The sequence below is a fragment of the Ammospiza caudacuta genome, chromosome 26 (assembly GCF_027887145.1).
Source record: "Ammospiza caudacuta isolate bAmmCau1 chromosome 26, bAmmCau1.pri, whole genome shotgun sequence".
NCBI lineage: Eukaryota > Metazoa > Chordata > Aves > Passeriformes > Passerellidae > Ammospiza > Ammospiza caudacuta.
The window spans coordinates 3,525,001-3,541,275 of record NC_080618.1 but is presented as its reverse complement, the minus strand read 5'-3'; the positions used below and the strand labels follow the sequence as shown (position 1 = coordinate 3,541,275).

At 45.2% G+C, this 16,275-nt stretch overlaps 1 protein-coding gene across 1 annotated transcript in view; it reads left to right on the top strand.

The window, feature by feature from the left end:
• The first annotated feature begins 3,114 nt into the window (after positions 1 to 3,114).
• ADAM28 (ADAM metallopeptidase domain 28) overlaps positions 3,115 to 16,275 on the top strand; it is a 34,912-nt gene continuing 21,751 nt past the window's right edge. Inside the window, exons 1-9 of the mRNA XM_058820069.1 lie at positions 3,115 to 3,310; positions 9,146 to 9,246; positions 9,832 to 9,908; positions 11,402 to 11,480; positions 13,053 to 13,129; positions 13,622 to 13,817; positions 14,261 to 14,323; positions 15,402 to 15,473; positions 16,098 to 16,267. Of these exons, the coding sequence (XP_058676052.1) occupies positions 3,115 to 3,310; positions 9,146 to 9,246; positions 9,832 to 9,908; positions 11,402 to 11,480; positions 13,053 to 13,129; positions 13,622 to 13,817; positions 14,261 to 14,323; positions 15,402 to 15,473; positions 16,098 to 16,267 (1,031 nt within the window). The remainder of the gene's footprint in view (positions 3,311 to 9,145; positions 9,247 to 9,831; positions 9,909 to 11,401; positions 11,481 to 13,052; positions 13,130 to 13,621; positions 13,818 to 14,260; positions 14,324 to 15,401; positions 15,474 to 16,097; positions 16,268 to 16,275) is intronic.

The following is a 16,275-nucleotide window of genomic DNA, read 5'->3' as shown; positions in this document are numbered from 1 at the left end:
CCTTCCTTCCTTCCTTCCTTCCTTCCTTCCTTCCTTCCTTCCTTCCTTCCTTCCTTCCTTCCATTTTTCCCTTTTCCTTTATAGCCAGTTTTCTCTCAGATGTCCAGAAGCAACACAACATCATCAGAGGAGGCCTTAGGCTGCTTCATTGAAGAGAAGACTTTGGGCCTGAGAACAATTCCTTATGCCTCTACAAACTTCCTGGGAGGCTTTGAGGCTTTAGTCCTGAGCTCTCCAAAGTCCTGTTACAGTAAACCAGGATTAACTCACTCACTCAGTAAACCTGCTTTAATTCCCCTCCTTTAATTCCCTCTTCAGACAGCTTGCAGCCTCTTTGGGGAAAGAAATATTCAGGTCAAGACTCAGGACTGCCAACTCCCAGTCTTCAGCTGTCAACCAGGCCACAAAAATAATAGGGACCAGGAGATTCAAATAAATAAATAGATAAATAAAGAAATAATCAATTTGGTTCTCTTTGCTTTCTCAGTTTTACATTTCTCATGTTTTTTTCAACATTTATTTTGCTTTCAATAGATTTGCTCTCACTGAAACATCAAACCAGCAGCTCAGTAAAGTGGCAAACCAGCAAACCCAGCTGGGAAATGCCTCCCTAACTCTGTGTCCCCTCTCAAGGGGTGAAGCTCATCCTGAGCTCTGTTCCACATAGCCCAAAGCTCTCCTTCAGGATTTCCACCAGGCTGGGTGGGCACTGCAGAGAACCCCACCCCATCTGAACTCCAGTTCACTCATCCCTAAGGTGGGAATGCTCCAACAGGCCAAAATATTCAAATTTACCCCATTGTCCAAGTGGTTTAAGTGTTGCTTTTAAGTGTATAAAGCTTTGCATTAAAGGTGGGTACTGTTAGTCTGGGGTCTGGTTTTTGTTAATAAGAGGAGGTGCAAGGGAGGCCTAACTGCATTTGCACCTGCTCAGTGCAAATGATCTTGAAATCCTGGAACATTTGGGTTGGAAGGGACTTTAACATCATCTCATTCCACCCTGTGCCATGGGCAGGGACACCTTCCACCATCCCAGGGGGCTCCAAGCCCTGTCCAGCCTGGCCTTGGACACCTCCATGGATCCAGGGTCAGCCACAGCTGCTCTGGACAAGCTGTTCCCAAGATCTCACAGGACGGTGTAAAGGAATCCCTGGAGTCACTCAGGGGCTGTCCCACCCCCCCATGGACACCTGGACCTGTAGGGCTGTTTTCCTCAAGCACCTTCTCAGCTGGTCCAAGCAGAGCCTGGCTGGTGGCTCCTTGTGCACAGGGGGCTTTTGGTCACTGATTGCCATGGCAGAGCCTCAGGTTTTGGTCACTGACTGCCATGGCAGAGCCTCAGGTTTTGGTCACTGATTGCCATGGCAGAGTCTCAGGTTTTGGCCACTGATTGCCATGGCAGAGTCTCAGGTTTTGGTCACTGACTGCCATGGCAGGCAGAGCCTCAGGTTTTGGTCACTGATTGCCATGGCAGGCAGAGCCTCAGGTTTTGGTCACTGATTGCCATGGCAGGCAGAGCCTCAGGTTTTGGTCACTGATTGCCATGGCAGAGCTCAGGTTTTGGTCACTGATTGCCATGGCAGAGTCTCAGGTTTTGGTCTCTGACTGCCATGCAGAGTCTCAGGTTTGGGTCACTGGTTGCCATGGCAGGCAGAGCCTGTGCTGCAGAGGAGCCCAGGCTGGACAGTTGCTCCTTTGTTCTGCTCTGGCCTTGAGCATGGGCAGGGATGACTCAGTGAGGTGATCTCTGTTTGCTCTCCGTGTGGGAAGAGCAGAGTCCATCGGGCTGGAGACTGAGATTATCCAGGTGAGAGGGTTCTGCTTCCCCTTTCTTGTTTGCCAGGACACAAAACACGCTGGGCTGCTCTCCCTGAGCTCCTGTGAGGGGTCAGAGAGGAGCTCAGTGCCTGGCTGAGGCAGAGCCACGTGAGGGGAAAAGGCAGCTGCAAAGCCTTCCATGGCAATGTGGCGGTGAGAGAGGGAGAGCATGGGCAGAATGGTGGAATAATTTGGGTTGGGGTGACATTAAAGCCCATCCAGTGCCACTCCCTACCATGCCAGGGACACCTCCACTGTCCCAGGGTGCTCCAATCCCGTCCAGCCTGGCCAGATTCACCTCATGGAGGCCGAGGGTTGGATCCACTCAGGTGATTCCCTGTGTCTTGTCCCTCCAGCCCTCCCTGCCCAGCAGATTCCCAGAGTTCAGGGCTGTTCCTGCAGCATCTGCTGAGAGATGTGAAAACAGAATTATGGGATGGTTTGGGTTGGGAGGGACCTCAAAGTCCATCCCATTCCACCCCTGCCATGGGCAGGGACACCTCCACTGTCCCAGGGTGCTCCAAGCCCTGTCCAGCCTGGCCAGATTCTCCTCATGGAGGCCGAGGGTTGGATCCACTCAGGTGAGGCCTCACCTGCAGAGCTGCTGCAGCCCTGGGCCCTGCACAGGAGGGACCTGGAGGTGTTGGAGAGGTCCAGAGGAGGCACCAGGGTGATCAGAGGGATGGAGCAGCTCTGCTGGGAGAGCTGGGATTGCCCAGCCTGGAGAGGAGCAGCTTTGGGGTGGCCTCACTGTGGCCTCCCATGATTAACTGTAGGGGCCTACAGGGTGAGGAGACACTATTGACAAGGCCCTGGAGGGCAGGAGAAGGGAAAATGACCTCCAGCTGATAGAAAGTAGGTTTAGATGGGATATTGGGAAGAAATTCCTCCCTGTGAGGGTGGAGAGGGGCTGGGATGGAATTCCCAGAGGACCTGTGGCTGATCCTGGATCTCTGAAGTGTCCAAGGCCAGGCTGGAGCAGTCTGGGTCAGTGGAAGGTTCCCTGCCCATGGAAGGGGGTTTGGGGCAGGATGATGGTTAAAGTCCCTTCCAGTCCAGGCCATTCCATGATTCTGGGTCTGCCCACACCCCTCTGAATTCTGAGGACAGAGCCCTCGTGCCTGGCCAGCAGAGCCCTGGTGGACTCCAGCCAGCAGAGAATTGTGCTCAACCCCACGTAGGAGCAGGCAGAATTCCCCGTCCCTTGGGAAAAGGGAGCCAGCCCTCACGTAGGACCAGGATTAACAATACCAGAAGCAACACCTGCAAAAAAACAAAAAGGCTCCTTAATTCACCATGATCTGCTTTGTGACTCGTGCTGTGGAGAACATTAAACAGCTCGGACGTGTGCACACAATTACACAACAGGCGCCACGGCCAGAAATGGGCTGCAGGTGTGTTCTGAAGAGAATTCAACCTTCGAAAATCACTTTAATCCAGTTAAGGACTTACAAGAAGTTCGTGACTCTTGAGAAATCCATGACAAGGTCTCGTGCCTTCAGTTAACTCCTCGCAGCCTGCAGTGGTTGGAGCTGCACAGCCTCCATCACCCTGGGGCAGGCTAATTAAGCAAAATGGAGCTAATGAAGGGGGAAGATGAAGTAACTGATTTTTGGCCTTTCATTTCAAAGAAAAGGGAAGGAAGGAAGGAAGCCACACACTTGTAACACCAAACATGTCTGTGATCTTATAGCAAAAAGTGCTGCCAAGACGTTAAATATTTGTGATGAGGTTTCATTAGTCAGGCTCAGATGACAGACTGTGACCTGATTAAATACACAGCAAAAACAACTCAGCTGCTGCTTACTAAGGTAGTTTCAATCATCATTTCAGTGAGAAAAGATTATATTTACTTTATATTAAAGCCTGGTAGTACAAACATTGCATTTAAGCTGAGGAGCTGGTAATGAACAGCTGCAAGGGAGAGAACTTTTCCAAACATTCAGGTCAAAAGCAACAATTGGATCATTTCCTTCAACAAAACACCAGAAAGCAAAACACTGAGGGCTGGTCATTGAGGAAGAGGAGGATTATTCACTTTGGGAATGTGTGAGACGACAGAGGCAAGCACAAGGGAAAGCTTTATACAAAGAAGAGCTTTTAAAGAGGAACGGAGCTTATCCAAGAGTGGATCCAAGGTCCTGAAAGGCCACAGAAAATGTTCTGTTGACTCCAATGGGTTTTGGATCCCTCTGGAAGTGGAGAGGAAGGGATGGGGCTCCAGGGAGAGGCAGGTTGTGGGGACACTGGAATGCAGCTGGGAATAGATGGAGGAAGCCAAGGGCAGCGAAGGTGTGGAACACAGAGGTGAAGCCGTGTGCTTTTATTTGTATTCTGGAGAAAAATAACCTGCAGGAGGCTTGGGAGAGGGGAATGGAGGCAGGAGGAAGGCAGGTGACTGAGCAGTGATACAATAGAGCCGTGGCTGCCTGTGCAATCCCCCATCCCTTCCCTGCTCCCAGAGGACAAGGATGTGGTCCTGGGGTAGATGGGGACCAGGAAAAGAACCAGGAACAGAACCAGGCACAGTCCTGGCCCTCAGCTGCTCAGCTCTGTCTCAGGGTGGCTGAACGTGGGTCTGCTGGAGGAGACTCTGGTTACTCCTGAAAATCCCTGTTTGGTGCCTCAGTACCTTTCCAAATCTTGTTCACCACGAACTTTGGGACGAGGCAGAAGCAGAGCAGTGATTCAGGCCTGGATTTGTCCTGAGCTCTGCCAAGTGCTGCCCACACAACTCTCCTTTTACTTCCAACCCAGGCAGGACTCGTGCAGATCCTCAATGTAGGGGTGACATTCACATTTTGCTGCTTCTTCTTTAATTGCACTGGGAGCATTTGTGTTAAATCCACCAATATTCAACTACTAAATGTTGAGACAAACTTGCCATCCAGTTTTACCCCCTAGGAACATGAAAACTGTTCACTTGGACTTTGCCCAGTTGTTTAGTGGATTCAAAAATTCCCAAGCCATCTGAGACCTCAAGGACAGCTCTGTGAGCACCTCCAGGGGAAGAAGCCAGGATCAGATTATTCCAGAATCACTGAAGCGAGGGCAGAAACATCAAAAGCTTCTCCAGTCACTAAAGGAAATTACATCCCATTCCCTTTCAAGTCTCCCCAAGACCTCCATCCCCTCACATTCCCTTCTTCCTGCCAGCCCTTTGTTGGGATGGAACTCTCTCTTCCATCCTGCTGGAAAGCAGAGTTTATTAAGAGCATTAACTCTGGAGATGGAGGGGTCACACATCATTTTCACGTGCGTCATGCTGAGAGAATGAGCTGAGATCAATGCTTGGCCAGCAGCCACTTGTTTTTAAAACCAGTTGTTCACAGTAATTTCTCTTAATTATTTATTTTTTTGCGAGGCAGGGATGCAGTCCAAGAATGCCCAGCTTATTTTTATTCATAGAACATTTAAAACACTGAATTGTCCTCCTTTCATCTCCACAGAGTTTAAAAGGCACCGACCTAAATTTAATGACACAGCTCGTGTCTGATTTTGAGCAACTCAGATGAGCACCTGGGCAGGGAGATGCCCAAACCCTGCATGAATTCTTTCCCTGGAGGCCTCTTTCCTAACCTGGGGTGCCAACATGAGTTGAAATATTTGACTGAAGTGTCGCAAACAAGCAGCTGCCAAAAATTGTTATCAATTAGCACCATCCTACACTTAATAAAAGCCCAAACCCATCTGTTTGCAGCTCCCAATCTGTCTCAGAACGTCTGGAGATCCGGCAAAAATCTGAGGGGAAAGTTTGGCCTAAAAATTTTCAAAAAATCAGAACTTTTCAACAGAGAAATAGTTATTTACTAATGCTTATGTGATAAGAGTAATGGCAGTAAAATTCTCCTGTGGATTTAATTCCCCTGGAGATTTATGCAGATATATTTACTCATTTATAAACTAATATAAATTATGAATATATAAATTACCTTGTCATGTTTATTGCTGGCACTGCCATGTATGAATATAAATTTATATCCAGATGATCCACTCCAGTTCTCTGTACTCTGTAACCCCTATTTTAACCCAGAAAAAGTTCAACTTCCCTAAAGCAGTTCTGCATTGACACTTGTAGCCTGAGCAATTTTGTCACTCCTTTATTACAGCTGACTGAGTCAGTGGGGTCCTTTTCTGGCAGAGATTTTTGGATTATTATTGGACAGATCCTCACCTGGATCATTCACTGCTCTGCCTCCTCCACTGACTCACCTGAGCCTGAAGCAAACATTACTAACAGAGGTGACAGGGCAGCAGAGGCTCTGCTCAGTGTTTATTCTGTCAGTGATTCACTGAGCAGATTCTGGGGTAAATACCCAGAATTAAAGCACAGCTTTGCCCCCAGCCCTGCTGACCTATTTTACCCCAAACATCCTGGGAATTCTCCCATTCCTTGACATTCCACTGGTTTTATTTCAGCTTTTACCAGTCAGACCATGAACAGATGGAATTAGGACCAGCCCAACCATTCTATAACTCAATGACAGCTCCTATCTCCCTATTTATTGATTTATTGATTGATTGGTGTTAATCATTTCCTTTTCCCCATTTTCAGGGAAGCCAATCCAAGCAGCGGTCGATCCCTGTCCCGATGTTTGGGGCAGGGACCCAGCAGCAGGAACTCCTCTCGCCGTAACACTCTGTGCCTTGGGTGTTGTGCAACACCTTGAGCAAACACTTCCTCCTGCAGGAGCAGGAATAAAGCTGAGCCCGTCCCTGCCTCTCACTCCCAGCCCAGAGCAGCTCACGGACAGGGCCACGCTGGGATCGCCACATCCCCACCCCAGGAACCCCAGAGCATGAAAATCCTCCTCATTTCTGCGCTTCTGCTGCATCTCCTCCAACAAGGTACTGCACTTTTTGTTTTAGCCCTTCACCAGTTTTGTTATGGATAATGCTGTATGAAATTTTAATTATTAACTGGGAGATAATAGGGAGCAATGGCGAGTGAAAGCCTTTGGGAAATGGAGTTAGGGATATTTGGGATTTTCTGCTCGTAGCAATTCACTGTAATTCTTTACTTAGAGCAGCATTTACTTGTTTGAAAGGTGACCATAAATTGCCTGAAGACCCTCAACTGGTTGGTTTTGTGAGCCACTAAAGCAATACTTACCCTGAAAGTGAGAGGCCAATTTATCCAATTACACCAATTTATCAGCATTTTGGCCATAAAATAACAGATTTCTGTATGAATTCAATTGCAATTACCTGATTTAAAGTATTGATCACCCTTTATTTATATGATTCTTCAGGTTATGTTCAAATGACTCCACCTGAACAGATCCCACTTTTTTTCCCAACAATTTCTTTTGATTCCTGTCGACAGGGAATGGAATTTTTCAGGGCTTGGCCTGCACAAACATGTACAGCATTTATATCCATAATTAAACATAGAATTAGCATTCAGGCACAAATCTTTAATTTGGTTTTTTGCACAGAATATCCAAAAATGTGCACACCATTAAGGTGTTACCATTTTTGCCTTGACAAAACCACAATTTCATTGTCAATAAAATCCTCCTTAATGATTTTTTGTGCTGGTTGAAGCCCTTGGAAAAGCACACAATTATGTTTTCCTTATTACAAGTTGTTGTAGGAGGCCCAAGGAATTTCCTTCCTCCTTCAAGCTTGAGACAAAGCCTGAAGGCAGCAAAGACAATGCACTGGTTAAGAAACTCGAAGAAAGGATTCATTCCAAACAAAACCAACCAGTTTTCCTCGAAATTCTGTCTGGATCAGACTGCAGGGAAGGGATGAGTTTAGTCCTGAGCCTCCCTTTAAACCTTGCCTTAACTTGAACTCTCTGGGCTGGAGTTGCACAAAGGGTGTGGAGAGATAAAATTGGGGATCTGTGTTCCAAGAGGCCTGAAACATTCCTGAGATTGCTGCACAAGGACACACTTGAGGCCTGTGCAGAGAAATCTGAAAAGCAGCAGATTTTTTTTGGAAAATAAACATAATTAGTTGCTTAAAAAAAAAAAAATAAACCACTGTTGTGAGTGGCAGGAGTAAAGTTACACCTGGTAGCTGCTCCCAGCACGTGCTTGGTGCAACAGCTCAGCTGCCACAGGATCCCTGTGCACCATTAAATCAACAGCTTTATCAAGATACAACCAGGTTTGCTCTGCAATTACTTTTGGAAAGGGTTGAATCAAATAAATCAGTGATAAAAGAATGGATCCGTTTGTTTTACTGCCACAATTTGCACGAGGGTGTGCTCTCCTGTTCCAGAGAGAAAATTACAGTAATTGGAGGCCTCTCTCCTGGAAAAACCTGGCCCTGGGGCAGGAATTACCATGGGAGGTGCTTTGCTCCTTTGTTTTTGTGGGATTTCATTGGCTTTCTGGGCAGCTGAGGGGGGTTTTTGTTGTTGGTTTATTTTTGAAATACAGGCCCTCAAGGATTCACCAATTCAGATGAAATTCCCATTTGTAGATTAAAGAGTTCAGGGGTATCCAAAAGCTGCTGTTGCCTTGGTGCAAACCAACCATCCTTTTCCTGACTCTGTTTTACCAAAACCTGGCCCCAGCTGCCAGGATGGACTGCAGGGTGTACCCAGGGCAGGCCCCAAATTGACTTTGCTCCACATTTGCTGAGCTTCAGAGCAGAAAACAAAAAGAAATTATTTATATCAGCCTTGCATTTCCTCACCCAGCTCTTTACAACTCCTCCAGACCTATAAGACCACTCAAAATGGTGTTAAGGAACCTCCTGGATTCCTTGCACCATCAAGATTTTCCTGATTTCCTCCCTATCTCCCATTATTTTACCTGGCCATGTCCAAATGTCTCACCCAGCCTTCTGCTGTCCCTCCTTCAACCCAATTCAAGAGGTAAAAGTTGTAATTATTTATTACCAACCTCTCTTAGAGTTCTGCCACAGTTATTTATGTGCCAGAGCCTTCCAAAGCAGGAATCTTGTTGCAGACCTGGCATTGTGTAAGTTTATCTGCTGGTGCAGAGGCAGTCTGGGCCTGTCTGTCACGTGCTGAGATTTGGAGATTGCTCATTCCACAAACCCAAATCCATCCATTCATGTCACTGGGAAATGCAGAGGGAAAGGCTGCACTGGCATGGCTGGGCTGGCCTGTTGGGACTTGAACGGCTCAGAGCTGGGGGAAGAAACACAAAGGGAACTGCAAGAAATGTTTGGACACCTGGAAGTTGACAGGGAGGGCAACTCCTCCAAAATGCACCGAAATTGTGTTGGATCAGGCGATGCAGCAAAGCAGGGGAGCACAAGGTGCTGCAAGAACCCAAAGAATCACCTGGCCAGCCATAAAATTGGGTGTTTAATAAATTAAAATGGTGTTTTCATCAATCCCCAGGGAGCAGCAGGGAGAAGTTCTCTGGAGCTGAACATTATGAAATCGTTTACCCGCAGAAACTGCACGCGGTGCACAGGAGAGCTGCAGGAACCAGCTCAGAGGTAGGCGATCAAATTTTGGATGATTCTGGGAGATGGGGAAGGATTTCTGGAACGAAAACACCCTTGGGATTCAAGGGTAAGAGAATTTGGACAAACATTTGCTCTTCCAAAAGACGAACATAGAGAAGCGATGTGGTGTTCAGTGAGGATGAGCTGAGGTGTCCTCAGAGAAGAGAACCCCTAAGGCCATCTCTGAACTTGTGTCTCTGCAAAGATGTGGGGTTTGATACTACTCAGAGTTTTAATTACCTGTGGGCACTTGAATTTGGCTTAAATGAAACCAATAATTAAAAGCAGCAATTCTGTGCAATTCCAGAAGGTGTTGTGGAAGTGTCTGAACCGTCAGCCCTTTCCCAAGCACGCAGGATTTGTGCTTATGGAGGCAGAAATGAATTTGCAAAGTCAAATTCGCTCCTCTAATTAAAACCCCTCAAACAGAGCGACCTCCTGCTTATCCTGCTCCTGGCAGAATCCTTGTTTTTGGTGAGAGGAGGAGGAAAAGAACACGGCTGGCATTCCAATAACACCACTGCTGAGGCCAGGAGCTGCAGCAGAGCATTTTCTGACACTTGAATCTGTTTACAGAGCAAATATGATGACATAGTGAAGTATGGGATCAAAGCCAATGGAGAGGAAGTGGTGCTGCAGCTCCAAAAAAATCGGTAGGTTCAGCTCAGCTCTGCCCTTATTCCTCACTGGGAGCCACTGCAGGGTGTTCCTGCCAAAAACCAGCAATCAAGGCCCTGTGAAACAGAAGGGGTTTGGTAAATGCAACATTTCAATGGCAAGGAAAGAAAAGGGGAGGGAAAGAATCCTGTCACTGTTTTGGGAATGTGGAAGAAGTGCTTGGGATGAGACATTGCCATGATGGAGGGACTTCACCTCCTGCTACCTCTGCTCCCCCCATTTCCTTCCTAAATTGTTAAATCCAATGCATATTTGATATTTTTCTATTATTTCACAAGTTTTCTGTGACCATGAATAGTCTTTGGGTTATAGAATTGTGGCCTGAAGTGACAGGACAAGGGGGTTGGTTTTAAACTGAGACAGAGAGGGTTTAATCTGGAGATTAGGAAGAAATTCCTCCCTGGGAGGGTGGGGAGGGGCTGGGATGGAATTCCCAGAGGAGCTGGGGCTGCCCTGGATCCCTGGAAGTGTCCAAGGCCAGGATGGAGCAATCTGGGACAGTGGAAGGTTCCCTGCCCATGGAAGTGTAAGAACTTTCAGGTGCCTTCCCACTCAAACCATTCCATGATTCTAGGGCAGACTCAATGATCTTGGAGGTGTTTTCCAACCTTAATCATTCTGTGGCTCTATATTTATATATCCCTATATTTTAGACAGATATATAGAGAGATAAATTATAGATGGGTAGATAGATAGATAGATAGATAGATAAATAGATAGATAGATAGATAGATAGATAGATAGATAGATAGATAGACAGATAAACTGATACAGATGTTTACCTTAGCACTGCTGCTCTTGAACCTGGAGTTACCAAATATAACCTGGCATTGACCGAATCTTCCTGGAAATGGAAAGTCTGGCTCCAGCAGAACATTAACACACACTCCAACAAGTCTGGGTTAATGGGTGCTTTTCCAGAGGCTGTGCAAATACAGTAGTGCCATAATCAGTTCATGTTAAAGATAGTCTATAATTAACTGCTCGCCCCTGTTTTAATCTAATCCAAATATTTGGAGTGGGGGGAGGGAGGGAAATGTGTTGTACTAAATTCCGTTCTTTGAAGAGAAATGGGATTGTGGCAGTGGAAGAGAGTTGCCCAAACAGGAGTCACTGCAGATGTGCTGCTTTTAGGAAGATGTAAAAAGGGCCAAAAAAAAAAATAAAATCAATATGTAATTATACATTTGTATCCAGATCTGCCAGGAGATGAGTTCATCCCAATGCAATCAGCAGACTTTAATTGCTTTCTTCTTTTAGGAAAGTCTTTTTGTTTGAGTAAGGATTATGAGCAAGCAGAATTCCCCTCCCTGCTCCCTGCAGCTTTTGCTTCCTGAGTTTCTCCGATACTAAGAATAACCTGAGTAATTGTTTGAATTCCCCACATACTCGCTGTGCTGTGTCATCACCTCATTTCTACATGGCAACAATTTATTTCCTTGGAGTAATGACTGCTTGGCTCTTGCAGGGATCTCCTGGCTGGGGATTATTCTGAAACTCTTTATTCTGCTGACGGCCGAAAAATAACGACAACTCCTCGCATCAAGGTAATACAGGAAGGGTTTCTCCCTTTTGCTTCCAGTCTTGAGGTCCATGAGATTCATGGATCTGTGAAATAATGGGAGACATGAGACAGAAAGGAAAGGTTTGAAATCCAGGTTTGAAGCCATTTAGGATGAAGGATGGGAAAGTTGGGGTTGGTCACCGGTGCCTGTTGGGAATCAGCTCCACGGTTTGGCTTCCAAGAAGGCACCACTCCGTGGCTGCTGAACAATGTCTGGGTTGAATTCCAGCCTTTGATTGGGAGCCAGGGCCATCCCAAAGCTTTCAAGCTCCCGACTCTGCCACGCACACTTGGGTCCACCTGCCAGCCCCGTGACTCCATTTCTGCCCCGATCCCAGGGAGATCCCAGCCCGATAAGGCCCCGTTTCCTCCTGGCTCACGTTTCCAGCCACGCTCTGTGAGCCCAGCTGCCTTCTCTGAGCCCTGACAAATCACTTCTGCACCTGCACACAAACGGGGCTTGCTGCTGAAGGGATTTTTTAATTCACTGCACACTGATCTTCCCCACCTGAAGTTCTCCTCCAAGCTCATGAGATGGGTTTTGACAGCACAATATGGAATTCAAAGCTCAGTTTTCTCTGTTAGGTGCAATTAGGAGGGTTCTGAATGAAATAAATGTGCATAAAGAACTCTGGGTTGATTATTTTGGGTTATTTTTTTCTGAGTGCTCCAATTATTTCCACGATGAATCCAGTGCAAAACCTGGATAAAGACAAACTCGAAGAGCCCTACCTGGGCTGAACAGGGAATTCCTACCCTGGGGATGTTGGATTGTGGTCAGGAGTTTTTCCTCCTGTATCCCCAAAGGATGGAGATAAATCCTCCTCTTTTCCCCAGTAACTTTCCCTTTGAGGATGTCTTTTTCCCTGTAACAAAGTTGGCATTTTGTGGTGGAAGACAAAGAAATTACAAAGTTAAATCAAAATCCACACAAGAAAGCAAAAGGCACAGGGAATGAAGGCTTGGATACAGATTCTTAAGAATTCCATTCAGGAAAACACTGGGGTAAAATTCTCCTCAAGCCCTCAGTGACTTTGAAGTCTCTTTGAACACAGGAACAGAAACCATAAATCCTTCAGCCAATTAAGTCCCAAAACAATTTCTCCTATCCATGTTTAATATAATACCTGTATTTTAATCTCACTGAAATGAATGCATTTAATTGATGGGTAATTAAAAAGCCTTTCCTTGAAATTTGGGCTCAAGGAAATAATTTGACATAGCCTTTAATTGAGCAGAGCCCAGCAGTGTGTGCTTAATTTGGAGCAGGGAGTGGGAATATTCTTATTTTTCTGTGCTGTGCTTTGCCCAGAGCCCAGAATTGTTGGTTTTTGTCACAGTTTGTGTGTTGAAGGATAAAAATAATGAGTCCACAGCCAACATGGAAATGGTCATGAACTTTTAAAATTCCTATTAAGCATTTCCTAATGGGAGACTTCTTCAAGTGGTGCACTTCATTGTAATTTGTAGATGGTTTAATTTGTTTTCTGAACTCCCTGGATCCAGTGGAGCCCATGGACACCCCAAGCTGACTCTGAGGATTTTTTCCCACCAGGATCACTGTTACTATGGAGGCCACGTGGAGGGTGATGCTGAGTCTGTGGCGAGCATCAGCACCTGCACAGGCCTCAGGTGAGAGGGGCTGGGTCCCAGGAGCAGAATGTGCAGCTTCTGGGGTAAATGTTCCCATAGGAGAGGATCAGCATGGAAAGAAGTCATGTGAGCTTTTATTCAGGCTTGGGAAACTTGTTTCCCAAAGAAAAACAGAGGGAGAAGGGAGAAAAATAATTACTCTTAGTTCCTTACAATGTTTTCACCTCAAATCAGGATGAAAACATCTTTGAATTTCCCACTGGAATGAAATCCACTTTTCAACCACTTCTGTCAGCACAACCCCCCCCCCCCCAAATTTAAATCAAATTAATAAAAATTGATAAAATTAATAAATCAAATTAATTCCAAACCCAGCTTCTCTTTGACTGAGAGCACCCAAATCTTCCATAATTAATTTCTGTTTCTAAACTGTTGCATTCTGCCTCAGGCTGCTGGAATATTCCAAGGGTCTCTGTGCTTGGGCTAAATGCTCCCTTGATCCAAAACCTCACATTCCAACCCATTTTTTAGTGGCTATTTTGAGACCCGTGGCCAGAAGTTCCTCATTGAGCCCCTGGGAGCCTCGGACAGGGATGAGCACGTGGTTTATAAATACGAGGCCCTGAAACAAGAGCCCATCAAAACCTGTGGGCTGGTCAACAACTCCTGGGAACAGGACTCCAGTGACCCCATCAAGGCCATCTTCAGGTCCAGCAACAGCCCAGAGGTAAGGACATGGCTGTCCCATCACAAAAAGGGGACTTGTGGCCACTGGAAAACTCTAAATAGCCCAAATCCCACTTGGTCTGGTGGCACCTTCACAAAGGAGCTGTTTAAACACAGGGAAGTGGGATCAGATCTAAAAACCTGAACAAAATGTTCCAGATCTGAGATTTCACAGTCACCAGCTGAGTTAAACCTTCCTGCCTTTATTAACAGGTGCCCAGTGCACCTTTAGCACCTAAATACCCATTAATATCTATTTTACCTTCTATATCTGAATAAAAATTTAAATATCCAACCTACTTCCTATCATTTAAACCCAAACCAGTCCCTTCTGAATGACCTGGCCAAAGAAATCCCCTCAGTAATTAACAAACAGCTTTGAAACTGCAGAGGTTGGGATAGGAAAAGCTCTTAAAAGTAATTTTTAATCCATGATTCCTTTAGATGAAAGCCTACCTGAAATCAAAGAAGTACCTGGAGCTCTATGTTGTTGCAGACAATGCTTTGGTGAGTTTTGGAATTATTATTTCATGTTTGATCAGCCCCATAGGAGCTTCCCAGGGCATCCCAACTCGTATTCCTGGGCTCCTACACGAGCTATGAGGGCCTGGCTGGGAAATGGGATTTCTAAAGGGGATTCCATTTGAAATTCCCACCTGGAGATGGCAGGAATTCAGAAAAGACCTTGCAGTGCTTGTCCTGCTGGAATATCCTGAATTGAAGGGAATATCCTGAATTGAAGGGAATATCCTGATTTGGAAGGGAATATCCTGAATAGAAGGGAATATCCTGAATAGAAGGGAATATCCTGAATTGAAGGGAATATCCTGATTTGGAAGGGAATGTCCTGATTGGGAAGGGAATGTCCTGAATAGAAGGGAATATCCTGATTTGGAAGGGAATATCCTGATTTGGAAGGGAATATCCTGAATTGAAGGGAATATCCTGATTTGGAAGGGAATATCCTGATTGGGAAGGGAATGTCCTGAATAGAAGGGAATATCCTGATTTGGAAAGGAATGTCCTGATTTGGAAGGGAATATCCTGAATAGAAGGGAATATTCTGAATAGAAGGGAATATCCTGATTTGGAAGGGAATATCCTGAATAGAAGGGAATATCCTGAATAGAAGGGAATATCCTGAATTGAAGGGAATATCCTGATTTTGAAGGGAATATCCTGATTTGGAAGGGAATATCCTGATTTGGAAGTGAATGTCCTGATTTGGAAGGGAATATCCTGAATTGAAGGGAATATCCTGATTGGGAAGGGAATATCCTGATTGGGAAGGGAATATCCTGAATTGAAGGGGATATCCTGAATTGAAGGGATAATCGTGAGCTTGAAGGGACCCACAAGGATCATTGAGCCCAACTCCTTCTCTGCACCCTGCACAGAAATTCACATTTTGGAAGGGGCTGATACTGAAACCCAATATCTGATAAAATCCTACATCAAACATAAAATAAAGCATGAGATTTTATACATGGCATGGTTTGCAAACCAATCTTCTGCGGGATATTTATTTCCTGATAAATCGCCTTTTCCCTCTCCTTTTCCTGACATGCTGTATTTGCCTTTTCAGTACAAGAAATATGATGAAGATGCTAAAAATATAAGACAAAGGATATTTGGAATAGTCAACTACATCAACACGGTGAGAGCAAACAAGTGGCAATGAAATCCAAGTGTTTTGTAATTTTTTTCTATTGAAAAAGATTGAAATACAAATTATTTATGTTTTTTTCTATTGAAAGCCATTGAAATCCAAAATATTTAAAATATTTTTCTATTGGAAACCACAGGATCCAAGTGGTTTATAAATTCTTTCTAATGTAAGCATCATAAATTCCCATTGTTACATGTAGGAATGAATGAAAGCTCAATTTCATGGTAATTTATTCTCCTGTTCTTTGCCTTCAGAGATGAGATTTTTAATAAGAATTATTTCTACTCCTACTTTAATTATTTATACTCCTATTTCAATTATTTCTATCAATACTTTAAGATGCTTTTTAATCACTTCTCAAGTGAAAGGTTGTTGCAAAAGAATAAATTGATTCTTCATTTCTTTTGCAAGTCAATTATTTTTAACCCCATTTTAAAGTTGAAATGTGATGACAAATCAGATTTTCAGTTTATTTGGTGAGACTTTTTTGGAATTCAGAGCTTGGAAAGGCTTTGTTAGGTCTGGAGTGGATATTGGAGTGGAAAAATGACCAAGTACCAGGATGAGGCTTTGTTTAATTTTTATTAATTTTTAATTAATTCTCTGCTGCAGGTTTATAAAGCCATCAACACCCACGTGGCTCTGGTTGGCCTGGAGGTGTGGACAGATGGGGACAAGTGTCCCCTGACCAGGAATGCAGGCTTCACCCTGGAGGCCTTCTCCAAGTGGCGCCGGTTGGATCTGCTCAAGAGGAAAAGGAACGACAATGCTCAGCTCATCACGTGGGTCC